The following is a 22546-nucleotide window of genomic DNA, read 5'->3' on the forward strand; positions in this document are numbered from 1 at the left end:
TACTTATTATATGTTGTACGTTGGATTCCTAAAGCTTTTAATCTACTAACCCGTCATCCAAGGTTAGTTTTCACTATAAATACAATATTTTTTGGACGGACACTATAATTTACAGTTTTTTACCATGTTCAATCGGAATTTTCTTTAAAATAAAAAACATCTATATTGAATCTGACTTTTCTACATCCAACTGACAGGTTTATCATTACTTTGAGAAAAAAGATTATTAATTTAACCCTTTTAGAGGGGAAGATATGGTCATTTGTTCTGGGAATGTCATTTTCGAGCCTGAAACCTGAAAAACAGGCTCTGGGTTTAACAGGTTAATACAATCATTTAAGCATGATTCTAATATACCTGTCCTTATTCCTTAAGAATACATTTCTCATGACTTTTACCACACATGTTAAGGAAGATTGAAGTACATTCAAGCAGGAATAGTGCCCCAGAAACAGCAAATGCATTAAAAAGAAACATTGTATACTATTCACCAAGAAACCTTTCCTTCCATGCAGAGCAACATATGTTTGTTGACGCAGGAAAGGCACTTTGGCAACATAGATATTAGAAACTACCTGCACAAAGTAGCTGTGGTTGTGTCCTTTCTGCCCTTTTAAGACTCAGATCCTTTCTGATGGGAGGCTTTAACTCACCCTCCCGTTGGGCATGTTGTGGGGCGGCCTGACAGGCTGGCAGGTGGTACTCACTCTGACAGGATGTTCTATTGACTCAGGGTTTGGCTTGGCAGAATGGGCGTTCTGTTTGAGCTTCAGGTTTAGATGGGAGGGAAAACTCACAACACACATGCAGACATTACATAGAGCTTTGATACTGTAATTATGAGTTTAACAAGTCAGTCGCGCCCTGTAGAGATACAAGACCTTCCTGAGGGGAGGAGCACTATTGTGCGTTTGAGCATTTAATTCCCCTACGTCTCCATTGTGAAAGGGATGTATCAAATATTATAACAGACAAGAACAAGTGATAGACAGAAATCGTGAAATGGGAGCAGGTGAGACAACAAGCCTTGTGACAACACCGCTAGAGAATTGCATCATTTAATTTCTTTTTTCATGATGTTGTGTGTACATACAAGACAATGCTAAGCTGTCTGTTATCCAGGGCACATTCAGCAGATGTCAAGCCTGTCCTTCCCACCCACCATTCAATTTTCTAAATACATGTACAGTACATGTTAACAACACTACCTAGTCTGATGGAGACAATACAGAGCAGCAATCTATGCACCATGTTCCATCATACTAAGTTAAAGGAACGTTTGAATCGCAGCATGACATTAAAAGTAGATTTTCCATCAAAACATTATAACTGAAGAGTGTGTAAGCAACTGTTGGATCTAAATTGCTTAAGAATTACAGGCTGGCAACTTGTTGTTATCCCTGCTGCAAGGAAATTGATTACACAGTTAGTCTTTATTTCACAATAGATAACAATCACCTACATTTCCTGAAGAGAGACCTTGATTTCCCACTGAAGTGCATATTCAAAGCCAAGCTCCTCCAGTTAGGTATTTTTTGGTGTTTTGTTTTTTCAGTTACATGTTGACCCACACACACACACACACACACACACACACACACACACACACACACACACACACACACACACACACACACACACACCCACACACACACATGCAAACCAACACTAACACACACACACACACACACACACACACACACACACACACACACACACACACACACACACACACACACACACACACACACACACACACACACCCCCACACACACACACACACACACACACACAATAAAGTAACACATAATAAGTCTACCCACTAGCCTCTTTGAAAGCTTGACCCTCAGCTGGGCAACTTGTTTGTTGGCTGGTTTGTTACCAGTCAAAACAATCTCCTTTTTATCCCTTGGCAACATAACATCAAGACAACAAAATCTAGTTTGTCTTTACCTGAAACTTCACTTCTAGCATGCTGTAAGCAGCAGGTGACTCTCTGCTTCCTGCTGCAGGCTACATCTGCTGCTGGCAGCACTGAGGCTTCTTTCATGCCGACCCTCTTATCCAGGATGTGGGCCATAATGATAGCAGCAGTGGTCATTATCCCTGCTAACATACTGATGAATGTGTTTCATTAATAATGGACAAAACATAAGGTAAAGGCATTTTAAGATGAGACACATGTCAAATAAATATGAATTATTAATAATTTGACTTAATAATGCAGGCTTATATGAAATAAATAATTTAAAGAAAATTGAAATAACATATACAGTATGAAAAGGTTTTTTTAAATATATTAACACAATTGCGATTGAAAAATGTGTATGTCAACTGTGGTCTTCAAATCAAAGCAAGCTTTATTTATATAGCTGCAGCCCTCAGGTCCTCTGGGAGGATGCTCCACAGTCGTGGGCCGTAATAATAAAAAGACGCCTCACTTTTGGGATGATTAAAAGGTCAGTACCAGGAGACCTGAGGGTTCTAGAGGGCTCATAGGTTAAATCAAATCAAATCAATAGCTAGGCCCAAGACCATTAAGAGCTTTAAAACCCTTGAAAATATTATAATATTGTGCTGTACGTACACGGCAGGCTTGAAAACACACACACTATTGTTATTAAATTCAGTCAATTCCAAAATGAAGCAGTAGCTAGTGAAGGGAGATTAAAGTCGATACAATCCAAGTCCTTCAATCGGTTAAAAATTGATACTTTAATTTGCACTGACGGCAGGCAACAGAGATATCTGGCACAGGAATAAATATCACAGTAAAATAAATACAGTATTTAAAAAAGGAAACAAAAAACAGTAAATAAATCATAATCAATAACATAATCAATAATAATCAAATAATAATGATCAATAACATTATTCAACTCAGGGTTTGGTTTTTTTTTGTACGTGTAATTTAAGTATATGCTCAAAACAGATCGCCCATCAAATAGCAACTCCACCTTTCAACCCTATAAATAACTATATTGATTTATCTGTTACACTTCAAAAGCTGGCAAAGCTGTGGCTTCTGGAATTGCATAGCACTTTAATGCACTAAGGGTTTAATAACTGTGATTTACTCATGTTAGTCTGTTGGACTAACAATGAGGTCCATCTTACCTTATCATATACTTCTGTTGATTTGATAGTGATGATATTGCATAGACTCATGTCAATACTACCCTATTTTGGTAATAAATCAATTGCTCTCATATATTCATGCATTCATAGCTTAAGTGTTATGTTTTTTTTTCTAAACCTCTCTAAAAAGGTCAAATGTCACTTTTTTTGCATCAATCTTGATACAGGGTACTTATTATATGGTATAGTTTGGATTCCTAAAGCTTTGTGTCTACTATCCCATGATTAAAGGGTGGTTTTCACTGTAAGTAATGGTTTATTTTTGGACGGACACTATAATTTAAATAGTTTTACTATGTTCAATCTGAATTTACTTTAAAATAAAAACATCTATATCGATTCTGACTTGTCTACATCCAACTCACAGGTGTATCATTGCTTTGAGAAACAAGATTATTAATTCACCCCTTTTAGAAGTGAAGATATAGTCATTTGTTCTGGGCATGTCATTTTCGAGCCTGAAACCTGAAAATCAGGCGTGGGGTTTAACAGGTTAAAGGAATGTGACCTGTGCTGAAGCAACACAGCACAGTAGATGTGGTGTACAGGACTGTCTCAGAAAATTAGAATATTGTGATAAAGTTCTTTATTTTCTGTAATGCAATTAAAAAAAACAAAAATGTCATACATTCTGGATTCATTACAAATCAACTGAAATATTGCAAGCCTTTTATTATTTTAATATTGCTGATTATGGCATACAGCTTAAGAAAACTCAAATATCCTATCTCTAAATATTAGAATATCATGAAAAAGTATACTAGTAGGGTGTTCAACGAATCACTTGAATCGTCTAATTAACTCGAAACACCTGCAAGGGTTTCCTGAGCCTTGAAAAACACTCAGATTGGTTCAGTAAACTAAATCACAAGTATGGGGAAGACTGCTGATCTGACTGCTGTCCAGAGGACCGTCATTGACACCCTCCATCAGGAGGGTAAGACACAAAAAGACATTTCTCAAAGAGCAAGCTGTTCACAGAGTGCAGTTTCAAAGCACATCCACAAAAAGTCTGTTGGAAGGGGGAAATGTGGCAGGAAACGCTGCACAACCAAGAGAGATGACCGCAGCCTTAACAGCATTGTGAAGAAGAGTCGCTTCCAGAATTTGGGGGAGCTTCAAAGACAGTGGACTGAAGCTGGAGTCCAGGAATCAAAAGTCACTGTTCACAGACGTGTCCGGGAAATGGGCTACAATAGCCGTATTCCCATGGTCAAGCCACTTCTGAACTCAAGACAACGGAAGAGGCGTCTGACTTGGGCTAAGGAAAAGAAGCACTGGACAGTTGCACAGTGGTCCAAAGTCCTCTTTTCAGACGAAAGCAAGTTTTGTATTTCATTTGGAAGTCAAGGCGCCAGAGTCTGGAGAAAGGCTGGAGAGGAGCAAAATCCAAGTTGCTTGAAATCCAGTGTGAAGTTCCCACAGTCAGCGATGGTTTGGGGAGCCATGTCAGCTGCTGGTGTTGGTCCACTGTGTTTCATCAAGCCCAGAGTAAATGCAGCTGTGTACCAAGAGATTTTAGAGCACTACATGCTTCCGTCTGCTGAAAAGCTCTATGGAGATGAGGAATTCATTTGCCAGCATGATCTGGCACCTGCCCACAGTGCCAAAACCACCAGTAACTGGTGTACTGACCATGGCATTACTGTCCTCGATTGGCCTGCAAATTCCCCTGACCTGAACCCCATAGAGAATATGTGGGGTATTGTGAAGAAGAAGCTGAAAGACACCAGACCCAACAATGCTAATGAGCTAAAGGCCGCTATTGAAGCATCCTGGGCATCCATAACACCTCAGCAATGCCACAGGCTGATTGCCTCCATGCCACGCCGCATTGATGCAGTAATCCGTGCAAAAGGATTCCCAACCAAGTACTGAGTGCATTAATGGACATTTTCAAATGTTTGATTGTGTTTTGCTGTTATAAATCTTTTTTTTTTACTTGGTCTGAGGAACTATTCTAATTTTTTGAGATAGGATTTTTGAGTTTTCTTAAGCTGTATGCCATAATCAGCAATATTAAAATAATAAAAGGCTTGCAATATTTCAGTTGATTTGTAATGAATCCAGAATGTATGACATTTTTGTTTTTTTAATTGCATTACAGAAAATAAAGAACTTTATCACAATATTCTAATTTTCTGAGACAGTCCTGTAGGTGTCATGGAGGTGGATGGGTATGAAGCTTCTTTGGCTTTCATGTAATTATCACATACAGATAATTTGCCTTTTTATCAACTGCAACCAAAATCTTTCCTAACCCCTTTTTTCTTAACCTTGATGGGTTATCAATACAACAGTCACCATGTTCAATTACTGTAGAACACAAATACAATTGCTTGTTTAAAAAAAGAAAATGTGTGTAATATGGGACTTTCTCCATTCTGATCTCAATATTATTTGGTCGTGGATCATATTTGAACTGTTTAAAAGGGAAAATACTGCCAGAAAACCTGGAGAATTAGCATAATGTTGATACTGTTTTTTTGCTGACTATTGCAGGTATTGAAGTCCCTAACTCCTCCACCTTAAATCCACAGAATTGACATGCAAATATTGATCAGATTGCCTAGAGATGAGTGGTTGAGCCCATTAAACCCTATTACAGACCAAATCCCATTATGTACATTCAACTAGTGATGTAATACTTATTATATATTGTTTTTTTAATGTAATTGTTTCCACGTTGTTCCTCTAAAGAAATGCAACATGGCAAATAGAAATGTAAGTTGTAAGTTTAACTTAAAAATCAGCTAAACACGTTTTCTGATAAAAACAAAAAACAAGCTAGAAATGCAAGATATTGAACAAATGGCTAGGCAAGCTAATGAGAGCTCCTGTAGCTCAGTTATTAGCTCATCAATTCAGGTTTGAAAATGATCAAATCTACATGACCGTTGTATATAATTATAATGGTAATTTTTCCTTTTGTTTTCGGTTCAGCCTTCAACAATTCAGGACAAAAATACCTGCAATGTTTGTCTTGGCCAAAAATGACCTCATCCTGATCCTGAGATATCCAAAGCATGTTTTAAGAATTCTCATGTTCCGACTTTATTTTGAAAAAGGTTTCTATGGTAACAAACCCTACTCCTGTTCCTGGAATCAGAATAGCTTGTGCCTTCCCCCTTTACGTTTTTTAGGCATTACTCTAATATATTTGCTTTAGCATTATCTAAAGCCCGTCATTTCCCTTGATTTGGCTTAATTGAGTCATGTTTATATATATAATATGTTCAACTTAAAGCACTTCTGAATGACCTCAGAAGACCATGGAGCCTGACACACTAATCATTGTAAACAAATGAAAAAAGAAGCACGTGCTACAAAAAAAGCCCAATGATTACATAAGCCCTAACAGAGAATAGGCATACATTGTCAAATCAAGAAATATAATGCCTTTATTTACAAAAAAAGACGTTACACCACATCCATAGCTGCCATCAGACCTGCTTTAGCCCCCAACCTTTTTTGGATTGTTTTACACCGGGGAAGAGCTAATAAAGAACAAGCACTACAACCACCTTGCACCTAAATGTTGCAATCTGTGCATCTTGCTTTATCATGGCTGTTTGTTTATTACTTCTTTTAAAACTATGACATGTAATCAACAGTGCAAGTCTAACAGAGATTAAGTGCTTTTTACTAAAAAAACATAACAGGGGACAACAAAAAGAAATACAAAACAGAGCATGTTTCTAAGACTTAAATGGTAAATGGACTGTACTTATATAGCGCTGTATCCAGTCTTTAAGACCCCTCAAAGCGCTTTACATACTACATGTAGTGACATGTAGTATGTACCCATTCACACCCATTCACACAGAGCAGTGTACCTTACTCTAGGACCTAACATTCACACACTGTTGGCCATGCCATTGGGAGCAACTTCATGGTTAAGTATCTTGCCCAAGGATACATCGCCATGTTGGCTGCATGGGCTGGGATCGAACCCACCACCTTCTGGTTGAAAGAGGACCGCACTCACTCGCAGCCACAGTCGCCCTATCTTACATTTTGTCTTCCCTTTGTATCAGTATTCACTTAGTAACTGATTCAACAAAGTTGTTGGAAATGAGCCATGTGTTGTACGCCCTGTCATCCTGTCTGTAATGAATGCATCTGTCAAATCATCTCTCTGGGCCATATTTTGACTGATGGCTGCTCTCAGGATTCCCTAAAGCAAAAACCGCCTCACATATTTTTGCTCTCTTTCTCTCCTTGCCTCTCTCTGCTCTGGGACTTTGAAATCATTTCCATTGTTGCCATTAGTTTGTTGATTGGTACAGCTGTTTTTAATTGTTTAGGGTTATCATGTTAAGATGGAACATCTGGCTCAAAACTTGTCAGATGTAACTCATTGTTGAGATTAACAATTCAACATTAGCTTTGAATCCCTTTGATACTTTCCTGCAAAACGTTTGTTTACATGAAAGCTTCATTAGCTATATTATTGTAAATTCCCTGTTATCGAAGTTGACCAAAATTACACAGGCAGTTTAGAGCCAGAACGTGCAAGCTAGACTAATCCAAATGTATAATTAAACCCTTCCTCTTAAGTAGAGTGACTATGTGATTTATATACGCAAGATAGCCACAGAAAGAACATCATTAAAGGCATGCTAATGCTGTTCTGTATCTGTCCATCATATTAATTGTGTAAGGTTAAACAGCTAATTTTGGCTTTTAAATTGACCAATCAAGTGGGTAATGCTTGCCTGCTCACACAAAGCTATTTCCAGACAGAATATATATATATATATATATTGCGAGATTTCTGCATTTATTATAATGTTTGCCTTTAAAGGCCATGTAATGCATCTAACACAGGTGTTTTTTAACATGTAGTTTAGATATCACCAGAATAAAAATAAATACAAATGTTTAAAGTTTCGTCATAATTAAATGACATATACGTTAAAAACCGATGTTGGTTCCGAAGTTTGCCGAGTACGCCCCCGATCACTCCCGAACGAGCGGTGACGTCACACGTGGCAAACATTGCCATTTGATCAAATCAGTCCAAATGGCAAGCAACGCGATAACTTCAGACAGCGACAGCGACAGCGATCATTCAAGCTCAGATTCAGTGGGTTATCTGGATTCAGTTACAGAAGTAGAGAGTGAACCAGCTAGCCTTTCACTTCAAGGCATTTTGCCTTATAAGTACGAGCCTCCTGCCCAGCAATCGAACAACGAGGCAGAAACTTGTGAAAGAGAAGCGGATTCCGCAGCCGGCGAGACTCGAGTCGGCAATACTGAATGGTAAATTCTGTTTTATTTAGTTTGACCTGCACTAAATGTCGATCTTAATTTGTCATCTGTTCCTCACACGTCCGGCAGATATTGTTTTGTTTTTTAATGTTATGTAGCCTACAATATTCAGGTGTACATGTCAATGCTGTGAAAGCATGCCCACTGCAGATGAATGTGTATGCTGCAGAGAGATCTGGCAGGTGATGGAACAAATAGACAGTTTGCAACCTACTGACCAGATAGCAGAGTCCTGCATCGGGTCGGGTATCCGCGGGTACCCGACGGGTGACCCGCAAAAAAGGTGATTTGCGGGTGGTATTTTTTCAAACGCTTTTTTCCGGGTTCGCTTCTGGGTAAAACAAAGATGATGCGGGTCCGGTTGCGGGTGTTGCATAATAAATATATTTAAACAATAATAATTTAGTTTAATGTTTAAATCCTCAGACCTCTCCTCCGCGGTACCGAGCATAATCATAACCTCTGCAGTGCATCTATCTGCTGCTGAGCGCACCACATTCTGAATGGCTGAGGTGAAGCTCTCTATAGCGGAGAATACAGCATTTTCAATAACTCTTCCTCAAGAGCAAAATCCAACGTCTGGGAGGCTTTTGGTGTCATCCTAGATGGAGAAAATAAACAACATCCCAGGCTTTTTGAGCCAAATATGCAACTGCGTGTGTTAATAATTGCACGTTGTCACTGCTTATATATATGCGGGTTCGGGTCGGGTTGCGGATCATGTGCCGGCGGGTCGGGTCGGGTTGCGGGACTAATTGGCAATATGTGCGGGTAGCGGGGCGGGTTCGGTACTGCACGTCACGGGTGCGGGGCGGGAGCGGGTCTTGAAAATCAGACCCGTGCAGGACTCTGCCAGATAGAAGACACCGACGAGAAACCAAGGTGCATTATTAGCCACCCAGGCTTTAGAGAAGGCTGTCTCAGTGTTTGGACACTGAAAATAGCGTATCTTCAATACAAACAACAACACAGAGCAGTTGATGGCCCACTACACCAGTAAGTAAATATTGATTGACCCAACTGCCTATTGCAGCTTTGCTTTCATATAATACTTTTAGTCGCTACAGATATGGTACACTTTTAAAGATACCATTAAACTCTTTCAAGCAGTCAAAAACAGCTTGGCTTTTATTTTTTCTGTGTATGCAAGTTCAATGTATGCTTGAGAAAAGAAACAACTACACATGTGAGGAAATATATAAGAGGTCTATGATTCTGTCAAGCAGTCATGTATAACCTCATATTTATTTTGTACAAGTAAAATACAAATATCATGTTATAAGCCAATTTGTAACAATTGCTACATAATAGTAGGCTACTACATAACATTTTATTTTTCTCCAAATATATTTATAATCTGTATACTTTTTTTTCATTAGGAAGTATCTATATACAGCTTATCGACAGTTTGTACGTTGGTGCTGGGGTGTAGGCCTACTCGGCCCAAAAATCAGAGTCCCGCTGCATGTGCTGTAACCGAGATACGGAAGACTTACCCTGAGCCGGGAGGCCGCTATCAGGGATTTCAATGGCCAAATCTGTAATTTGACATAAGTCATGCAGCTGAACTGGTTAAAATGGTTTCGCATGATGTAAATAATTTACAAAGTACATCATTTACAATATTATTTTTCCAAAGAAACATGTAAATATAACAACATTTTCCAAATCACAAATTTGTAAGATTGTATTAATTTACTGTTTGATAAATAAAAAAGGGTTCTTTTGTTAATTTTTCACTTGTAACATTTTATCTTTATTGCAGTGTACATTAGTCTATTTTGGTATATGTGCGAGCCCACAAATAATTAAAAGTGGTAAAAATAATAAAGATATTCAGACGTAATTCATTTTTGGCCTTACTTATTTCACTTCAACTTTTATATATTTCAGTCACTAGGCAAGTTCACTGTACTCTGGTGACATTTAGCTCAAGCTGGCATAACACCTGTAGTAACTTAATTCTGACCCGAGTTTTGTGCACAATCTTCCAGCACCCATGATCAATGTTTATAGCAATCAGGAAACATTCACAGCTCACAACTACACATCGCTTCCCCATCATGAATTGTTAGATAAAAAAAGGTTTAGCGAGGTCCGGTTACACATATGTTGAGCGAAAATAGCGGAAGGATACAAAACAAACAATCCAGACGAGGCTGGTGTTTGCCACGTGTGACGTCACACAGCTGGGTTAATGGCTGGCAAGCTTTTCGCTACCGGAGCGGAATAACACGGGAAAGTGGCACACATTTCATGTTATTTGGGGGGTATTTATGGAAAGAATCATTGATGTTGATATGTCAAATGAAACAGTGGAAAGTGATGAAGCGATTTATTAACACAGAATAACTTTTATTTTGGACATTACATGGACTTTAATGACAATGTCTGATCTTGTCATCATATTCCAGCTAGAGCTAAAGCTACAATTCCACAATTCCAGTACTTGATACAAATACCAAGAGTTCCAAATGTGTGTATATATTTTGTTAGTGGTTAGTTGAGCAACCTTGAATATGTTTTTGACTTACAGTAAGGTGAGGTCCTAAGCATGAAAGAGGCTGGAAGACACTTTCCTAAAGAATTGGTCGCAGAGTGAGAATGGAGCCGCCCTGAAGGTTAAGAAGCGAGTATCAATGATACATCACCACCCAGTGAATGCTCTGCTCCCCCTATTAGTATTAAACAGTCCAATAATCCCTGGCTTTGGTCCCTGAAGTAAGCATGGCTGCCAGGGTTCTGCCTGCCACCACAAACACAGATTTTGGTAACAGCACACTCGATTACGTATTTTGATTAGATTATGAAACCCCCATCATTATTCAGATAACTGAGGTGAATGCAGGTGAACAGCCAGTGTGTCCTGAACAATGACTTCCAGCGCCAGTTCTCTATAAACTCTTTAATGCATAATCCTAACATGTGCAACCTCTTCTTGTTTCTGAAACTAGATTCCCCTGGCTGGTGTTTTATTTTGCAGGACACATTCAATAAAGGCTCAGAGATGCTGTATCTAATGCGTTTTTCCTTAGACCGCTGATGATAAGTCAGTCCCTCTTCACCCCTTTCATTTCTCCACTCTCCTCTCACTAATCATCTTCCCATGCTCCCCGATATATATCATATATGAGAGCTATTACTTAAATTTGGATTTGCTCAGGCTGTTTCCCTTCAGCCGTGACTCCGGACGTTTATGCTGTGATTGCTCTTGACATTTTAATAAGAAACTTTCCTGTGCTGACCCCAAGGTACCAACAGCCATGTGTTATGAATCACAAGTGAAACATAAGCTGTCTGCAACTGTAAACAGACCAAAATCCAGCGTACCTTCATATTCATGGTAACACCTTTACATGTTGAATTGTAAATAACTCATACCTTAATGTGTCTACACAGGATAATTAACTTGATACGCTGCAATGCTATGAATATGAATTGATTTGTTTGTTTTTGAGTCATAGACTGATCATAAGGGTTGTTTGCCACTGACTGAGCAGGTTTCTAATCCCACGAAATCCAAACATGTTCCCAATTAATAAGCAAATACGCCAAATTAATGCCAATCTCATCTTTGAAGGCCTCCCACTTATCATCGAGTAACACAGATATTTGTCTGTAGATCTTTGTTATGCATATGCATCATCTTGTTAGCCACTTCACTTTCAGGTGGGATTTGCTGGCAGTAATCTTAGATCAGTCCCCCCTTTGGCTTGCGAAAATAAAATAAAAAGCTAAAAGATAAGAGGCAAGATGGAGGGAGGAGTGCAGGTACAATTAAACTATGTTTTGATGTATTAATTGCATCACAGATATCTTTGGTTGATTGAACCATGCATATTGGCATACCATTTGCATTGAGTATGTAACTATTGATCTTCACTGTATGCCAAATGAAATTGTCCACAAAAGTATCCATTTTATCCAGGTTTGAATGTTTCAACATCTCATTGCAAATCTCTTGACATTAATAGGGTACCTTTAACATGATCTTTCTTGAGAGCCTTTGCAAGGTTTTTCAAAGATGTTCTCCCATTCAGCCAAAGCATTGTAAGGTTCAGCATTAATGTTGGAAAGGCATTTTTTTTTATTTGGATCGGTCATCCAATTCATTTTAGGTGTCGGTTGGGGTCAGGGTATTGTCCAGGCAAGGGAACTCAGAAAACAATTTCTTCATGCATGAAACATCCATTTTGATTTTGATCAACGCCATGTCATGGACCTCAATATATGCATGCAGCTTTGGGCGTGGCATTGCATTAATATCACAGAAAGCGATATCCTAATTCAATTAAGTGGCTCTTCAAAATATGAAAGCAGCTTAAATGTGTCCAAGAATGTACACAGCTTTATAGTGTATTTTTCAGTGCCTATCCATCTGTCTGACAGCAGTCCTAGTTCACTACTATGCTTTTTTATTTGTTATGTGTCTCTTCAGCCTTTGTGCTTCCAATAGCATTTCTGTAAAAACAATATGTATGGCGTGCCCGGTATAAAACCAAGGGTACAATTTCAAAACTCAAAAAGTCTCCAATCTTAATATGTAAAACAAAAACCTGATGCATTCAGAACTCCAATCAATGTGGCACCGCACGAATGGGGGGAAAAGAGCCGCCCTACTCTCTTATAATGAGCAGAGCCTGTGTTATCTATCGGAATTCCAGGTCTATTTCCTTTAAGTGTTAGCGAAATACAGAGGGAGTGTTAGAGGAGAGATGGTGGGGGTGGAGCAAAGAGGGAGGTGAAATCTGAAAGATTGAAGATGGATTTCTGTGGGAGAGGTGTGTGGGCATTAGAATGCTGATGGTGCAGGAGAGGCTCTTTCTTGGGAAATCACTCGTCTGCCTCAGTTTTTCTCTCAAACCAACCGTCAGAATCATTTTCACTGTTGGGCATTTATGAGTATCATGAGGCCTAGCACTCTTACACTTGCCATGAATATGCGCGTGTATGTGCCACCAACTGGTGATTGATCTTCAGCAACAACAAAAACAAGTATTTCTACACAGAAGATGTCCAACAAAAGTTTTCCACTAATCAGTCGCTTCTAATTAGGCCTCAGTTAAAAATGTAAATGTAAATCTTAATCCTACCTTACACCAACAACTGTCTGGTCAACCAGGTATTTTATGGTTTTCTTAAAACATACAGAGAGAGGTGTTGTAACACCTTGTAAAATAAGCTTTGGTAATACTATGTTTTTGATATGGTCATGCTCATTTCAATTGGAATGTTATTTTGTGATTTTAGGCTTTCATACTCTAATGATTAGCGTCTCTACTATTATTCCGATTTTCACACATACCATAGTTTTGGTGATCATATGATGGGAAAAACATGACCCAAACATGTTCTGTGTCCCTTTATTCACAGATGTCCTGGTAGTGTGAAATAAACAAATGTAGTTTTGTCTGATAGAATATGCTAAAAATGTGACAGACATCAGAAGCCTTGCATTGTTTATTGAATTCCTTATCCAAACATTCCTTCCAGCTCTTTAATTGTGTTTCTCCAACTTAGTATGCATATTTACACCTTTGCGTCTACTTAAATGTGTCACTCTCCTAATGTGAACACTTCACACTCTAAACCTGGTTAGAATAAGTATTCATTCAGGACACATTGATAGGTTGTGGGTAAAGCAATCATTGTTGCTCTCTCCATTCCTCTGCATTACTGTATTTACCACAGTGAGAGAACATTGTTTAAGTGATCTGAGTGCATCTTCCCTGAATCCCCACCCTTCCCACCAAGTGACAGGATAGCAAGGTAACCCAATTACACTGATGCAAGTCTGCTGAGTCAAAGGATGCAACATACAAAAGTAACATGTCTATCGGTCTTTGAGTAAAGTCTCATGTTTTATCATTCAATCAATCTCAATACACATCTCATCAAATCAGTGATCGAAGATTATAGAGATCCGGATAAAGTAGTGCTTACAGAGAGAGAGTGGCCTTCAGGTTGTTTACAGCATTCACAGACCTGTCATGTCCACTAGACGGGCCAAATCTATTCTCTTTCCAGAGGCAATAGTGATGGATTATTTGCCCTTAGGAACCCATAACTCACTATTCTTCTCTTCCACTCTGTGGACTTGCAATTAAGCTTATAATTGATGCAGGTTATTTAAGTGTGATTGACAGGCTTGGATATATATTTTTTGTTTGTTTAATTCGTTTTCTCTCCTCAGTCAAAGCTATGAGCCTTCATTAACATCTCTCTTGCTGCTTAAACATTTAATTCAAAACATGTGGTCACATTGTTTGCTTTACATCTAATCATAGAAGATGTCTTGAAAAGTCAAACACATTTGTCACACATGTTTTTAATTAGACCCTTTTCACTTTAATGACTTCATTTGAATGTGTGTAGTAGAGCTCATTGAGACATTTGTATGTGCTCTGCATACTATTCGTACAGTTTTATTGTGTATTATTCATAATGGTGTTACTTAATATTGCTTTTCCTCATGATGCATATGTTAGGGGTTAAACTCTTATGTTACTGTTACAATAGCAGTGCGCTGATTACAATAATGTATTAAAACCGCCTAATAAAATGTAATTTACTGTATTCTAAATATGGCATAGTATGTTCACACCCTCATACAATTGCACTTTTAGTGGTGAATCAAAACTAATTAAATAATGGTTGCTTTTACAACCGTTAATTTCCTTATAACAATAAAAATGGTGGTGCTACATGTCTGGGAATCCACCTTTCGTCTCTGGAGTGTATTTTGGTCTGTCTTACTGGTCTCATGTGACTAACTCCCTCTTTGTGTAAGATAAAGGACTTGTCTGTTGTTGTTTCTATACTGTTCCCTCTGGCAGCTCATCAGATATCCCACGGAGAAACCTCAGGCTCTTTTTACTGTCTTATAAAACAGCCAGTCCCCTTCCAGTTTGGTTCAAAAATGATCCCATAAACAAAGACATAAGTCTCAAAGTCTGCCCTAGTAAATGGCCCTATGGGAGAGATGACACCTTACAAGCAATATGCACTCCTGTCCATTGAGAGCCGGCCTCCTCTTTTTTCCTCTCCCTCTTTCTTCGCCTCTCTCTCTGTCCTTTCACCGCACTATGTTACTACATCATATTAACCCCAATGCTAAGTGATATGCAATCATTGCCAAATGTAATACAGTGAAGTCATCTGCAATAATATTAATGATATGACCTCTTCCCCATCTCTCTTCTTCTGCATTATAGTTGCGAAAGGCAGTGATGGACCACATCTCAGACTCTTTCCTGGAGACCAACGTCCCGCTGCTGGTGCTCATTGAAGCGGCCAAGAGTGGAAACGAGAAGGAGGTCAAGGAGTACGCCCAGGTGTTCCGTGAACATGCTAACAAGCTGGTGGAGGTCAGTCAAACATTATACATTGGGGCTAACGCATATACCCATATATATTCTTACTGGCTAGCTCAGAACTTAAAGAGTAAGGTGCGAACATACGTATAAGCAATGCCGAGTAGGTCACCGTGATGCTGCCTAGAATTAAGATTATCACCAGCCCAAAGAGGCTATTGTTCCTACTGAGCAATACAACTCTTCTCATTAAAAAAGAAAAGGATCAAGTTGGCCTGTACTGTTGAACGCCTACATGTACATATTACAAATAGTTATATTGGCAAACATATTATTGTGTCATTTGATACTTTTAATAGAACATGCTTACTGGAAGAAAATAAAAGGAATTAAAAACGTATGTAATATACTGTAGATCAGATATGTCTGTATTATATATGTTCCCACATACACTATCAACATTCATACACCTTTTCAACCGTGCACATTTTTTCTTCAAGTGCAGGAATTATGAAGCAAAAGTAAGGGTGGTAACTTGATGAGATACAACTCACATCAAAACGTGTTTATCTCCATAACTGCGTGTAAATATTTGCTTCAAAAGTAACATGCTCGTTTGTAGCTCAGCTTGCACAGCTCAGCCTCTTCGAGTGGTTTTGATGCTTTTCGTGGGGTCTTTGTGTTTAGCTATGGAACTGATTCCCCCAAGTGAGTGTGAAAGTCCTATTGTGTTACCTCTGTTCACATAATTACAGAGAAACCTCAAGGGTATGATTGGGAAAGATGGCCTTGCAGACCTCTCGTTTTGTTATTGCACATCTGTGCACATTAAATAATCATGTACTTCATCCTGGCGGAGGAAGGGGACATGAACGTTTGCCCATCCAGTCATCATGCGTTATGTGCACCTGAAGAGGGCTTATGTGGTTCTTTGGGTCACTTCGGCAGCAACTGTTGAAATATGAAGTGTCAGGAAGGTAACTAGTATCCACCTACCATCTGTCTAACATAATTGACAAATTACTATTGAGCCCTACTCTATGTTTTACCAGAAGAAACCTTTGTCTTTGAAAAAGGCTGTGCAGACAGTCCATGATTCGAAGGCACAAGGCCATCTTTACAGACCATACAATAAAAAGATGATGGAGGACACATTGTTGTGATACTCTGCTCAGCTTTGAAGTCCTTTCGGCTTAAGGGATTTGACACATTTCAAGGTTAATACATGTACTATATCATAAGGAGTGTATGGTTTGTTTTGCAGTCACCCCTCTCCAGTGGGATAGAAGGAACAGTCCTGTAATAAATCCCTCTGCCCTTCAGTGGGTGGTGCTTTTTGTTCTCTTGGCCCTTTCAAAGGAGCCTTTAGAACCCTTGATGTGAGCCGTCTCTTAACATACTGTCACTTAAAACAACACTGCTGCTTCCTTTGCCAACAGCTACAGAGTGAGTGACTTGGGTGACCTTTTGGTCTGCTTCAGCTGTTTGCTGATGAGGGAGGATCTAGCTGATGCTCCCCCCTTAAAATATATTGTTTGCATCCAACAATGGTAAAACTTTGTTTAGCCCAAGGACATCTTAGGCAGATACATTCTATTATTCTGATGAAGAGTAAATGGGTGGGGAGGGGGGGACATTGTTTTTGCCCGGTAACTGTTTTGGTTTGTTATGTAAAGCATTTGCAACAGTGAGGTACAAAGACGTTGTTTGCATGCTAAGGAAATATAGTATAAGCCCCAGTCCAAGCTGGAACTAGCTCATTGACTCTGCAATGGTTCATCGCAAGCTGAGTGTTAGCAGACATGAATCTAAGTACAGCTATTTATGTGCAATTGTATTGTGAATTATCTCATATATCTAACAATAAGGCATTTTGCTGCTCTGTCCTCCCTGTCGTTAGTTTCCCTGTATTTAGTCTTGTCTCTTCCTGTGTTCAGTGTTGGTTCATTATTTGTCGTTCATGTCTCCCTTCATGTTGGTCACAGTCCCTTTTTGTTTGGATGCTACCTTGTGCCTTGTACCTGTTCATGGATTCTTGTTTTTTCAGCTTTTGTGAATAAAGCTCGCCTTTTGTTCCATTTTGAAACCTGCTTCCCTCCTCATTCTGCATTTGGGTCCTATTTTTCCCCAACCCTGACAACTGGGTGCATTTCCCCATAACAGGGGGGACTATTTGTTGCATTAAGTTTGTGACAACAAATTGATGTGTTCATTTAAAAAAAAAAAAAAACGTTTTGGGAAATGGTTCATAATCAGTCATACACAGCCTCGGTCCGATTTTAGTCAGAAGTATACTCATGTTTAAAGGATGAATTGTTGCCTCTCCATCTCAGCTTTATCTGTTGCATGGTGGTTCACAGTTCGCTGTGCTGATAAAATGGCAGTTAAACATCAGTGGGAATCCGATCAATGGGTTTTTATTCACTAAGCTGAGGTCTATTGTTTTGTGGAACATGTATCAAATACAACAAGCTCCATGGTCAAAGGGGGAGACCACAAATGACTACTTGTAGGTCCACGAGTCAATATGGGCTTATGGGAAGAGACACATGTCGCAGCCCCTGCACTTTTGAACGGTGGGGCTCTGCAAGGTTAAATAGGTTCATCACACTGTAGCTGACAGAGCAGTACATGCATACAGATATCAGTTTCATGAGATAATGAGGTGCTTTGTCAACAAAGTCCTATTACGTCTCCAGCTTTGATCATAAAGCTACAAACTTTGTGTCTTTTAAGGACAAATTATCAAATTGAGTAATTCATGTGGTTGGACATAAACGTAAGCGCCTACATTAACTCACTGGTACTAGTGTATCATACCATATGAGCATTGTGTGCTTGAATATCATGTTTGCATGTTACAGTAAATGTTGCGAACAGGGTCTGAGCTAAAAAACATACTTCCCATCCTTCTCCTGACACCAAAACTATTTTCCTTTTTACCATTCCAGGATAATATGAAGAATATTAATGTGACACCATTGGCAAGAATAGAGCACAAGCTATAATGAAGTGCAGTGCAGAATACTATTGTATCCTTTTGTCAGGATGAGCACATGAATGGTCTCTGCTAGCTGAATTGCTAATACACTCAAGGCTATCCTACTATACTTGGCAATATAATTGTCATTGCTGTCATCATCATTATTCGCACAGACAGTCACCGTACTAGCCACCATCACAATCTTTTAATATATTAGGCTAATTAACATCCTGATCAATGTCACTGCAGTCATCTCCCTGATGTCAGAGAGGAGCTGTCTTAAGCTATTAGCCTGGAGTTCGGACATGATCAGAAGTTTCAAAGTAAAATTCGTCCCTCATCATGTCTATTTAGTTTTCATTGGATTTATTTTCCATTTGGCTCCAACATAGTTCAATATCTCTCGTTTCTGCACCATTGTCCTTTGCTCACCTCAGTGACGAGCCAAGTTCACCCAAGGGCTCTCCTAATCAAATCAAACTCATTACACCATTGTGACCAGCGACAGGAAACCTCTGATCATTATACTGGGTATTTCATTTGCTTAAAGACCGTAATGGAATTATGAAATGGAATGGAATGAACCTGCAAAATGATTCTTAGGTTATATTTTTGTATAACTATTGGTCATGTATTTTTGTTTAGCTCTGTAATCATGCAAGAGTAGCACAGTATATGCTTTAGTCACTCACAGCCGGTCACACATGCACTTATACACTAACAAACCGTGCAAATGTACAGGTTATGTTTCCTTTGTCCCACATTACAGGGCAATAAGAGGACCATTTAGCAGACAGACCAACTAATAGTGTGTTGATATGACTTGTCTATTTTTAGGAATGCGATGTTTTAACTGACTTCCAGAGGTTGGATAATTTCAGTTGTCTGTTTGTGGAGGAAAACGACTGAGAAGTGGGGAGTACAGTTTAACTTACACAGATAAATGGAGAGCAAGTTATTCCTCCCTTAAATGTTAAGAATCCTTCAATGTTTTGTCATGTACCTAAAATGAATTATTCCAAAGGCTAATGTTAATTAGAAGTAATTATTACCATCAGCAATCAAGGCATTTAGATAGTTTGAAAGATATAAAACTAATGTCCTTCTCTCTAATAGGATCCCAGTTTAACTGTTTTTCTTGTGTGGTTGTCTGTGTGAATGTTATGTTAAAATGTGAAATGTTTTACTTAAATGTTCGATTTAACTTAGACTATAATTGTTTGTGCTCAATAGTTCATATTTGAAAGTAACTGAGACATGCTACGACAGTGAAAAGGCTATGGTTCCATCTTCCCTTTTACAGTCATAACTTCTATATAGCCTCTATTTTATTCAAACAGAACATTAGGCTGAGTATAAGTATATCATAAATTATCAATATCTCTAGTCAACTGCTTCTGGCTTGTATTAATGGATATATCATTCATAGTTTCCAGGACAAATTAGAAATGATCTTCTAAAATGATATTCAAACGATGTAATAGTTCTATTATAGGTAGAACATTAGACGTTTAATTAAATGTATTATATCCTGATCCATTAACACTTTTCCATAATTGAGTTATTCAATAGCAAGGATTAGTTGTAATATTTAGTTTCTACTTTAATTGAAAATATACTATTATAGCTAATCAAATCTACCTGAATCACCAATGACAGAACCAATGGCATAAACACTGAAACATTAAACAAGAATGGTCCACATGATAATTCATTTATTCATATCTAATGGTTCCCACATCTCTTCTCATTTCAAATGACCAACTAAAGGCATAAAAAAGGGAGGTAGGCTTCAAATTCCTGACTTCCCATCCAACAAAATACACTTTTCTTTTTTTATCACGCCCCATTTAACCGTCACCATGTGCTAACATTGCCAAGGGAGTAGAGTACTTGTCCCTCGAGCATCATAACACAAGTACAGGCTCACACAGATAAGCGACAGTGCCTCTATGCTTCTTTTCATCACCTCCCTAAAATCGTGTGTGTACAGTTACTTTGAGAAGCTGACATTGTCTTACATTGTGGCTGAAGACTGGTTAGAAGTAGGATATTTGAATAATGATCAATTTTGGGAAGCGATAAACTGTAGAATAAGTATAGTAGGGTCCTCATTCAAATGTATATCCAAGTACAAATTAATGGTTTAAAACAATTATTTACTAATCCACAGTCCCTCACTATATTTGTGTCTCTTGTTATTGATTATATGTTAGTTTCCTAATCAATACCATTGAATATACTTGTATCATCTCTATGTGTCAGTTCTTACTTAATTGTATCTGCCTCCAAGGCCAAGCTCTCCATTAAATGGTGTTGCCCACACAGATATGCTCTTGTTAATTCAAACACAAGATGAATATCCAATCTTCTAAAGTTACCAAAGTTCTTTTTTTTATTGCCACTGTAGCAAGATTGTACACGTGCCAGCAATTATTGGACCTTTAAAGGATGTTACGCTCCATCACTATTCTAATGTCAGAATGAGGTTTTCCACTGACCTTGACTCCATCTTGAAGCATTTCTCTTTAACAGCAGTGCTGATATAAAGGACACCTTTGTATCTGCCTTATCTCTTATAGGGCTCCATCAATGCAAAGCGTTCTCTTTAAATGAGTAATTAATGGTTTATATATTGTCCCAAATGCTGCAATAACATCACAATCAACTGAGCTGTAAATGCATTAATGATTGTAATAGTTGTTTTATTCTGTCAGGAATACTGTATGGTGTGTCTGCTCAATACATAGCTACATTACGCTAGGTTGTTCCCTTTACCTTCATCAGTTCATTAGCTTTTTCTGCTTTGAATTTACAGCGTTGACTTTACTTTGGACATGAGTGGAGTCAAGGGGAAAGACATACCTCCAGTGATTATGCACAATCAATATGAAGTTGAATGTAACCAATACTGAATTGGCCTTCAGGGCTCAGCGACATGAGACAAACTGCAGCAGGAAATATTATTCTGGGGGCCACTGCATTAAGCACTTTACTGGACAGTTAACCGGCAAGTGAATGGATCACCATTGGAACATGTCTATTTGTGATGAGCCTAAGCTTTAGGCCGACATTAATCCTCTCTTTTCATAACAAGTTATTAGCCTCAGAGGAAATCTGCCTTTGGAAGATGAAGCCATAGAGGTGTATAGAAACATGCATCAAACCCCACCTAATCCGCCTTAGGTCGGCCATTTTTTGGAGTTATTTTTAGGTGAGCTCCCAGCCAAAAAATGTCAGACAAATAAGAATGTTGATATTCAGTTGTTGTCTCACTACTTTGTGGTCTTTCTGTAGATTATTGCAACAAAGCCTGTGAGTGAGCGCAATCTATTCACATTGCCCTTCTAGCCATCCAATCCCCCAATTTTACTTACTGTACTTTAATTTTCACTTCTGTTTAGGTTCGCCTCTTTACCATATTAAATTGTTTGGAGTACAGACATTAAGTTACACATACACACAATGGAGTGAGTTTATGTATGTTGCTGATCTACACTGAATGACCCATAATGTTAAAGTTGCATTAAATCAACCAAAATTATGTTTTAAATGTATAAGGACAGGGTTCGAGTTATGTGGGAGCCAATGGGAGCTGGGCTCCCATAAGGAGGGGTCTGAGCTCCTATGAAAGCAGTGAAGTCATACATACAGTATGTGGGGGTCGCTAATACATTACCAACAACCATTATTTTAATCACAAATAATGCATGTGTCAATGTAATGAGTATTATTTACGAGGTAAATAGGCTAAAAGAAAAAACATGTTTTCCAAAAGAACTACGCATCGTATTCTCTCTTGAATGAAAATATGCCTGCACTGCACCTCCAAGGTGCG

The 22546-nt window shown here is 38.6% G+C and overlaps 1 protein-coding gene across 4 annotated transcripts in view; it reads left to right on the top strand.

The window, feature by feature from the left end:
• ctnna2 (catenin (cadherin-associated protein), alpha 2) overlaps nt 1-22546 on the top strand; it is a 314859-nt gene that overhangs the window by 222942 nt on the left and 69371 nt on the right. For all 4 annotated transcript variants that reach the window (XM_079693317.1, XM_079693318.1, XM_079693319.1 and 1 more), the window contains one exon: nt 15627-15779. In XM_079693317.1, coding sequence (XP_079549443.1) covers nt 15627-15779 — 153 coding nt within the window. The remainder of the gene's footprint in view (nt 1-15626; nt 15780-22546) is intronic.

The sequence above is a fragment of the Notothenia rossii genome (genome assembly GCF_949606895.1).
Source record: "Notothenia rossii genome assembly, chromosome: 1".
Lineage (NCBI taxonomy): Eukaryota > Metazoa > Chordata > Actinopteri > Perciformes > Nototheniidae > Notothenia > Notothenia rossii.